Source organism: Leptidea sinapis, chromosome 19, assembly GCF_905404315.1.
Source record: "Leptidea sinapis chromosome 19, ilLepSina1.1, whole genome shotgun sequence".
NCBI lineage: Eukaryota > Metazoa > Arthropoda > Insecta > Lepidoptera > Pieridae > Leptidea > Leptidea sinapis.
This window is the reverse complement of record NC_066283.1, coordinates 2,188,322-2,198,475: the sequence shown is the minus strand read 5'-3', so window position 1 is coordinate 2,198,475 and position 10,154 is coordinate 2,188,322. Positions and strand designations below refer to the sequence as shown.

The 10,154-nt window shown below is 33.5% G+C and overlaps 1 protein-coding gene across 2 annotated transcripts in view; it reads left to right on the top strand.

Annotated features, from left to right (window-relative positions):
• Window positions 1–1,001: 1,001 nt before the first annotated feature.
• The window catches only part of LOC126969877 (transient receptor potential channel pyrexia-like), a 29,753-nt gene continuing 20,600 nt past the window's right edge, over window positions 1,002–10,154 (top strand). The window contains exon 1 of one of the 2 annotated variants that reach the window (XM_050815462.1): window positions 1,002–1,043. In XM_050815462.1, coding sequence (XP_050671419.1) covers window positions 1,034–1,043 — 10 coding nt within the window. In that variant the 5' untranslated portion in view covers window positions 1,002–1,033. Of the gene's footprint in view, window positions 1,044–3,306; window positions 3,601–10,154 lie in introns of those variants that run through there. The other variant, XM_050815461.1, reaches the window with a different exon arrangement.

Genomic DNA, 10,154 nt, shown 5'->3' with positions numbered 1-10,154 from the left:
AAAATATTATATACATTTTTGAAGTGAAACTTCTAATGCGACTTCCAACAAGGTTGCGTTAAACGTTTAACGCTACTATGGAGGGGGTATGAAAGCACTCAAATGTTATAAGTACTTATTCCATGCAGGACAACCGTCGCCATACATACAATATATTTCAATACATTGCTACGTACGCTTACAACGCTTCCGATATTGAGAGACTTATGCAGCAATGATGTGCAAAATGACAGAAATCCGCATAAATTAAGAATCCAATAGTGAAAAATTATTGCGTCATTTAACAGAAAATACACAAGAAAATACACACTGATGAAATGTAGTATTTTGATTATAACAACAGGCTGTGGAAGAGTTTCATCTATTCAATTCATCTATACAATTCCAATTACATAATACTAAATCACTACTATCGTGCTGGTCGAGTGAGTCACCTATCAGCCTATGTGTTAAACGCCATGCCACTTCTAGTAAGTTTTTAGATTTCTATGATTAAGACCGACGTTACCATCCAGAAAAATCAAGAAGTACATTACAAACATTCCGAGGATGAAGATTACTCGTAGTTAGTCTAACTGAATTACTCAAGCAGCTTTACGGCCGTTCCCAAAATTCAGTCTTTCTCTGGTTGTGGCCTACTTGAGATAAAAATCGTAACTATCCTTGACTTTTCTGTCCCAATAAACTTATCGACGGCAACTCACCTTATCCGTACACGCTGTCTGACAATGGGACGACGTATCGCTTACCAGCGATAGAAGTTTGTATGGAAATTGCAATTCACGCGTCCCAATATAAGGCAATAAGAATGACTTATCGGGTATATTGGGACAGCTTCAGATTATTGACAGTAGAAGGTAGTAATTTATCTCTATCTGTAGATAGTATATTGTGATAGACCTTTTGTATGTCTAAATATTATTAGATCTACGTAAGGATCACTTCAGTATATCGACGCGCGATACGCCGAACTCAATACACACATTATATTGCCTGCATTAGTTTAGTGTAGTGATGTGTTTGTGATGGCATAATGGAGCGAGGTATTCATAGCACATTATTTGATAGTTATTATTTCCGCTGATAACATTTACAGTAAAATGCAAGTTTTTGGTTGAATTTTGTTTACAATTGTGTGAAATATGATGGAATACGTAGCTTTTCTTCAGTTGTTTTATGAGTAATCAATTTTGCCACACTAGAGGCCTTTTTGGTCACCTATCTTTATTAAAAGTTAGCCATGTTGTATCGACCTGAAAACGCGTAAGAAATTAGATTGTACAGTTTCGTTTTACGTGTTTTTTTTTATATTTATAATCAGAGGATGGAGGAACGCTACGTTTACGCCTGCGATGGTTTTTTTGTGGATTTTTTTATAGTCTTATGGGAAGAGACGACCACGACGATAAGCAGATACGCTATGCCCATTGCAATGTTATACCCCTCAGGATTCTTGAAAAACCCAAAAGTTCTGAGTGGCACTACAACTCATTTGCCGAGTAATTTCACTAGCTACAGCGCCCTTCAGAGCGAAATACAATAATGCTTACACATTACTGCTTCACGGCAGAAAAATGTGCCGTAGTGGTACCCATAAATCTAGCCGGTATCCTGTGCAAAGGATCCCACTGGTAAATGCGCTTAGAAGTCTCTTACGACACTCTTGGGCCTGGGACTTCACTATCCTTTTTATGCCCCGGGGAAGCACAAAGCAAATTATTCACAGAATGCGTGCTGCTTGAGGTTTTATCAATGGTTGATCCGGTTATCAATCTTCAGATCTACTTAAAAGTACTTTTCTAAAAGTCTGGCAACGCTCCTATGATTCCTCATGTGCTGCAGAAGACTATTGCCTGCGGTGATCGCTTAATATCTGGTAACCTATAGGATCGTTTGCCCTCCTCTTCTATAAAAAATCAGGTAGTATAGATTAATTCTCACACATGACAATTTAAAACAATAACTGTTAATTACAGAGTGTGTTCTTTATTATTTTATAATAATTTATAGTATTAAAATAAACTATAACAATATAACACACCTCACATGTACTTGTCTAGCCCACAAGTTCGGCATAAAAAATAAATAATATTATATTCAAATTCAAATATTTTTATTCAAAACAGGATATAAAATCACTTATTGAAATTCAAATACTACCACCCATTCCAAAAGGTATGCCTCAGACCTGAGAAGAACGGGCGCAACGAACTCAGCGGACTTCTTTCTTTCCTTTACAATAAAACTAAAATTAAATAGCCTGAGGGCGGTCGCTTCATTCCCAACCTGTGGTATCATTAAGAAAGTTATTTATGTTATAGTAACCTTTACCACACAAACGTTTTTAACATTTTTTTTAATTTCGTTATACTAACATTTGTTTGGATCATTATCTGGGACCTTGTTGTAAAAGCACATACAACGTCCCACAAAAGACTTACTAACTCGACTTAGCCGAGTAGTAGGCATAAGTTTATGTTTGTTCCTGGTGTTAACTGGTGTTGCCTAACTAACTAAGTACATAACATTATCAAGAATATATTGAAGTAACAGACAACGATATTGAAATAAAAAGAACGGGCTATGTACAATAGTTAATGAGATCTTAAATAGGCAGTGATATTTTTATTTTAATGGGAAATTACAGAATATTGTTTCTTTTTTTCAAAATCTAACCAAAAGTGATGAACATAATACTTATTAATTAAAGTGTATTCCAGCGAACGCATACACTGTGTGTATCAATTAATTATTTATGAATACGAACTTTAGTATTAAACGAATATAGAAATAAAGCAACAATTACATGCGTCTCATTTTACGTCCATAAAGCAGTAATTTTCAAGAATTATTGTGTTTCAGTTAGAAATGTGCCGTAGCTAGTGAAATGACTGGGCTTTGAACATGAAACTCAACATGTTATGTTTATAACTTTGATTAACGAGCCGAATTGCAATGCCACTCAGAATTTTGGATTCACTCAGAAACCTGAGCGGCACTGCATTATAATGAGCACGGCGTATCTTAACAGGTGAACGTTCTGCTTGTCTCGTCACTTTTTCTAATAAAAAGGGACTCCTCATACTTTAAAATATTTACTTTAAACAAACCGAAGTATTTGTCAGTTCGTATTGATTTCACAAATAAGTTAAATAAAATTATCTCTCTTCCAATAACTTCGAATGAATTTTCCACCTCAATAGGAGTATGCGCAAGAGTCAACCTTGACGGAGGCTGTTAGCACCTTGAAGTTTGTTTAACGACGTTTTTTCATTGTTTAGAGTTAGTCATAGTTCAGTAATTACGTAAACCGTACACGATTCTTATATTTTTTAAATTTGTGATTATTTTTTAAAAACAATACTGTTCCAATTCAAATTAAGTGTTGTTCATAAAAAAATTAAATTATTGGCAGAACAATTAGGTGAAACGGAATTACTTGACTATCTATAGAAATGTATTATGTATCGAGTGAATGTGCTAGCTATTTAGATGTGGGTTTAAATGGTAACAAAAACGTGTAACAAGTAAATTAATATTATTCATTCATGACTGCTCGTGGTAAAATGAAGAATAAAACGTTTGCTTCAGTATTGCGAGGTAAGAAGTATATATATGAAACTAGAAGGAATACTAACTGATATTGAATTCGGTTGAGATGGGCTGGTCGTGTAGGGGATTTATGAAAGAAGATTGACAGCGGAAATTTAAAGAGCAAATATGGATGGAAAGTTCGAGAAAGATGTCGTGCCTGTAACGGAATTCAATCTATCCTGAGTAATTAATGAGATTTACGCGGCTGTGATTTCATAACCCCTTGGAGTTCCAGATTAGATTTATCAGAAGCGATTAACGATGCTCCTTACCTTATACTTGGATCGGTATGACTGAATATAGCTGTATCTGGCAGCAGACGTAGTTTAAACAATTGTGTTTGAATGTTTTCGTAACTAGCCCAGCGTACTGCACTATAATAGGGCTCATTTCAGGAACTCTTGGAATTGACGGTGATTAGATGCTTATGATTTGACAAAGTTGGCAACTGTTAATACGGCCTTCAAAATTTATGATGTGGGGTGAATGTTACAATGCAGTGCCACTTAAGATTGTTAAATGAACCTAATTAATAATAAAGCTGAATAAATCAGCTTCATAATTTTGCTTATTACTGTGAGACATAAGAAAGTTAAATCTCATTAGGCCAGTAATTTCATTCGCTCTGGTGTCTTCAAAGTAAAAGTCAAAGTTTTTTTTGCTAGAAACATTTACAGCTAAAGTTGTTATATGGCTCGTCTTGACAGACATGCATATATTCCAGTGGTTTCGTTTTATAATTATTATTGTAAACTAATCTAATTGTAATTAATCAATAATTATATGCCGATACAACACCAATACGTGTTTTAAGCCGATAAACAATAATACTTGCACATTATTGCTTCACGATAGAAAAAGGTGCCGTTTTGGCAGTCAGCATCACCTACAAAGACGACACAGAGTTGATGACTGATGCAATGTACAATTATCTAATGGTTTTGAACTACAGTTATTTCGCCTTTTGCGGTGGGACCTACGTTTTGTAGAGCTCTAGAATGTGCTAGAAGCGCTAGAAGAAGCCAATTCAGCTTTGCCTTCAAGATGACCGCGATATTGTCCATCGTTTAATCAAAAAAAAAACCCGCTGAATTTCTTACGCCCGTTATTTTTAGGTCCTAGTTATACCTACTTTTTCGAGTGGGTAATTTTTGACGTTCAGTAAGTGATTTTAAATACCTGTTTTGAATAAATATATTTGAGTGTAATTTCGAAATTTTCATCAAGGTTCATTATACTTCTCTAAACACAAGCAAATGTATATATGTAGGTATTAGAAGTCAATCTCGCTTAGGAGTTTAACGCGTATTATCAATGACGTTCTATACATATAGACAATGCACCTCATACAAAATCAAAGCCGAAATATGGCACATGCCACAAATGACACCATAATAATATTCGACTGCTATGTCTATACATTTCTGCGTTTAATCCAGTTGTTTAAAATATAATTGGTTAATAGGCAGCAATGTAAACACTATTTCAGTTTCATCTGCGTATTTTGAATTTAGAACCCGATTTGGACAGTGACATCAGTGGAGTAGCAGTTAGATATTTTTTTTTTAATCCTGACAAAAACGTGGGTTGCTGTAAGTTTTACGTTCGTCAGTCTGTCCCATTTTCCGATCAAGATCTGTTCAGTCGGAGGTTTATTACGTTTTTAATCAAAAATAACACTCATATTATAAAAGAGAGTTTGTATGTTTATTTATTGGCTTGAGTTTATATTTGTTACTTCTTTACGTTCTAAAGGGATTTGGATTTAATAAGTTAAGGCAAGGTTTAATGAGAGAAAGTAATACTCAAATATTATATTATTAATTACCTAAAATAATAAGTTAAACTGGTTATTTATATATTGAATTCCTTGAATTAAATTAAATTTGTCTTTTAGACTTAGATATCTTTTCCAGAGTATCTTTTTGGTATATGTAGCGTAAGCGGACATCAACATTTGTTAGTATGACAGCTTTTATCAAATTTTAAATGAAGTTAAATCCAAAAAACTTAAATCCTTTAGTGGTGATATATAAATATGCTTATTTAGTTTATAAATTTCTTCACATCTCTCTCTTGCTACCAACTGGCACCAATTTTCTTTCATTATCTCGTGTACGGGAAAGCTAAAAAATATTAGCTTTTACATATTTGCGATGTAAATAAGTATCAATTATCACTAGGTAAAGATACTTCCGTGATAACGTGTAAATAGCACTAGTATGTAAGCGTTCACGTTCTTGTAAGCCGTTCACATTACACAATATTTCTAATCATTGTTCACTAGGCTTTAAAAAAATTAACAAGTAAACAACCGACTTCAAAAACACTATTCCAAGCCAATAGGTATAAATATACACTAAAAAGTATAAAAATAACTGCGTATTTTTATACAATCTAATTAATAGATCTATTTCTAGTAACATAGAACATGGAAGCACCAGCTTTCAAATAAAAAATAATTATCAAAATCGGTTCACCCAGTCGAAAGTAACAAACATAAAAAAATACCGACGAATTGAGAACGTCCACCTTTTTTGAGGTCGGTTAAAAAGAGCGACTATATTGTTTTCATTTCATACTGTGTCCTTTCATCTGTCTCATTCTGACAAGCGGGTCTTGTCTGGGGACTTGTCAATAATTAATACCATATTAAATGAAAAAATATTCATTTTATTAAATTACTTAAATTTTTTGAATATCAATCCTAGGTAAATAAAATAACATTACCTATGATAAGTCAGACCATCTTTTTTTGAGTCGTTAACAAAGATAATTTAAACACTACGTTCAAGAGGCGGGAGTGCCATACAAAATAATGAAAAATGTCGCTTGTATTGTATTGCACTAAATATTGATACCAACATAATCAACTAATGACGTAATATCAGAGCTGCCAATATAATAAATTAATATAAATAATGTCTAATTTTGTGGTTCTCTTTTGTTAATTTTAATATTGACCTGAGCAAAGTCTAACTAGTTTAAACTAAGGGATACGTTTTAGTTATCTCAAAGAAAAGAACTAATATAACTATTAATAAAATATTAAATACGTTAATTAATATTTTATTAATAGTTTTGTTTTGCGTTGTAGTTTCGGTTTAGACAGTCTCTGGTATTCGTTTTTAGATGTTGCAATAAAGTCGTAGGCGAGGGTCCTGAATCTGAAATTTACCTAGTTAATATAAACCCTAATTTTTAGACTTTAAATTTTTTTTGCACATCATAACCACAATATAATATAATAAAAAGGATTTCAAAGGTAATAAACTTATTAATCAAAAATATAGATACCATAAAAATGAAAAAAATAAATATAAATTTAATAATTTTAAATAAAATATCGACAATGGATAAAAAAGTGTCAAATACTACAGATAGATTATAATATTATAATTTTTACACGAGATGAATTAAATCAACACTCTATCACTTTTAATCACTAAGCATTCTTTATTAGCATATTATTTGTTCATAAGTGCTTACCTTTCTTTATCTAAAAAGAATGTAGCCATGAAAATTATCTTACTCCCATCTGACCAGCCAGATTTAAAACCACATATTTTACACATTTTTTATTACATGGTATAGCTTAGAAAGTCTTACGCATTTATTATATAAATAATTAAGCACATTACCCTGAATAATACACGAATAAAGTAAAAGAAAACGAAAATTCGTTACAAAAATTGTTAACAGTCACTTTTATTTTGAATGATTTACATGTCACATGACACTCAAACCAAAACAAACAAAAGAGTCGAATATATGTTAAGAGCGAAACAGCGTTTGGCGCCATTATTTTTAGCGCAATGCCATACATATTCGAGTTTATTAGAGAGTTGCGCCAGGCTGGTCGTTAATGTATTATTTAGGCACTTTTTATAGCACAATTAGGCTTGTTGATTGACACACAGTTGACACACGACTAAATAAGAAAGTGTGCTTACATTGTATTAACACAATGAATGTCCATATGTATAGAATGTCATTGCGAATTATACATACATGCTTTGTGAACGGCTGGATCACTTGGCGTTGCGTAGAGACGTCGCTTCATTGTATATCAACTACCGCATTTATCACGGGGAGTGTTCCGAAGAGCTGTTTCACCTGACTCCTGCCGTCGAATTCCACCTTCGCGCGACACACCACAAGCTAGAATATCAAACCCACCATCTGGATGTATGGTGGTCCTTCACAGTGCGGTTTTCAAGGATCTTTCTTCCACCTACTGCAAAGCTGTGGAATGACCTTCCTTCTGCGGCGTTTCCGGGACTATACGACATGGGTACCTTCAAAAAAAGCGCATACACCTTCCTTATAGGCCAGTAACGCTCTTGTGATTCCTCTGGTGTTGCAAGAGAATGTGGGCGGCTGTTGTTCTCCTTGTTGTTGTTTGTTCCCCTTTTCCATAAAAAAAAAATAATATTTATAATACAAAGGGTATTTCGAAGCTATCACGTATTAAATACACCAGTAAATACAATTTCTAATAACCAAATTATAACAAAAAATTACACCCGATTTCTATTTAATTCCATAGCGTTATTATGAAATTCGCGATCGTGTATAACAAAGCGACACAACCCTTAAATAATGAAGCAATTTAGTATATTAATACGTAAAGGGTCGTTTGGAGATGATGGAAGCCTTTGTACGCGTTATAAACAAATTTCACTCATTCATAATACTTAATATTCAACTTATGCTTAGCACTGAAGCCCTCGTTATGGCACAAAATCCAAAAAGTACCTAATTGCCACATTAAACAGTAAAGGTCTTTGACACTGACCTCTACTATTTACCACTGGACTGGCGGCTGTCAAAGTGCTTATATTATGCCTGTTTGTCATTCGCCATTATGGCGCTGTTGGCCACGTAGCGAGACTCTGCGGTACCAAAACTAGTGCTGACAACCTCAGCAAACATCGATAGAAGGTGGGAAACTATTTACAAAAAAAATTACGTCGAATCTTGGAGTATAAATAACACCGAAAACGAACGAAATTAATTCAAAATGCAAAAATACACTCATTGTAAAATTACATTTGTATTATACGTCAAAATTAGTTCTCTGGACGCTCGCGAGTGGCGCTTCAAATAGGCACAAAAAATTGCTGTGAAACATATGGAACAACCTGTCCAGTCGTAATTATACAGGTCAGTGGCCTTTGAAAATGAATGGTGCCTAGAAAATGTCGTAACCATAATTAGACTAACAATATTAATAATAAACTAATAATATTCTTGCGAATAGACACACACAGCGTGCAACATCGCTATCGGATATACAGCAAGATAGAAAGGCAAAACGAATCTATTTTTACTCGATTTTGATTGACAAGTCATAAATAGTCAGCCACACTTGGCATTAGCTTATAAGTATTTTGAATACTAGCTAACACGCTTGTTGAAAATTATCAGACTGTCAGGTGCTTGGCTGCAATGACCATCACGATGTTTTTAGTCGCGGCAATATTACAAGTAAACAATAATAATTTTTACTCTTCATATAACTTTTTTCATACTAAAACATCACCATTTGTTATCACGTCTCAGCAAAATACTTCTAACTATATAGATACCAATGACTCATTACACTAATACTGACAATCAGTTTTATCGCTAACCATACTGAATGTTCACTCCGAACGCTTAGTTACCAATAATAATTACGTAAGTATCTATCCTCGACAAAGGTCCTCTTTAAGATCTCCACGACCGACGATCGGTCCTGCGCCCTTATCCAACCTATTCCAACAAACTTGAGGTCGTCGGTCCCCCTTGTGGGGGGCCAACCAACATTGCGTCTTTCGGGATGTGTTCGCCGTCGAGCTATGTACCCTGCCCACTGCAACTTCAGTTTCAATCATTTATAGTATCTACTCTGTGCTTATAATAATTAATAATACAAAAAAAAATTAAAAACCACGCTTTTACAGGAAATCGTAGTAAATAATATTAGCAAGTAAAAGCAAAGTAGAAAATAATATCCAAAAAATTCAAATTAGTAATAGTATCATTGTATAAAACGTATTATATTGTAAGAAAGTGGTCCTTGATGTCAATTGCTATAAACATTTTATTGAAAAATTCATTATATAAAAAGTAAAATTATTTTAAATACATCTAAAAATATACACCTTTTTTTTTAAACTATAAGAACTATACAGTTGAAACTTGATAAATAGATGTATTCTGTGAACCGCATTAAGATTTTCCCACAAAAATATAATAAAAACAATAAATTTGGGGGTTTCCCATATACTTAGAACTGAAACTCAAAATGTTTTTTCATCAAACCCATACGGCCCACCCGTATCTATGGATAGGTCTTCAAAAATAATGTTTTTAATATTATTTTTTTCTAAACTGAATAATTTGCGCGAGAGACACTTCAAAGTGATAAAATGAGTCCCCCCACCCTCTGTAACATCTACAATAATAGAATGATAAAACTAAAAAAATATATATATATATATAATGTAAATTACCATGCAAACTTCCAGCGAAAATTGGTGTGAACGAGATCTAGAAAGTTGTTTTGTTTATCA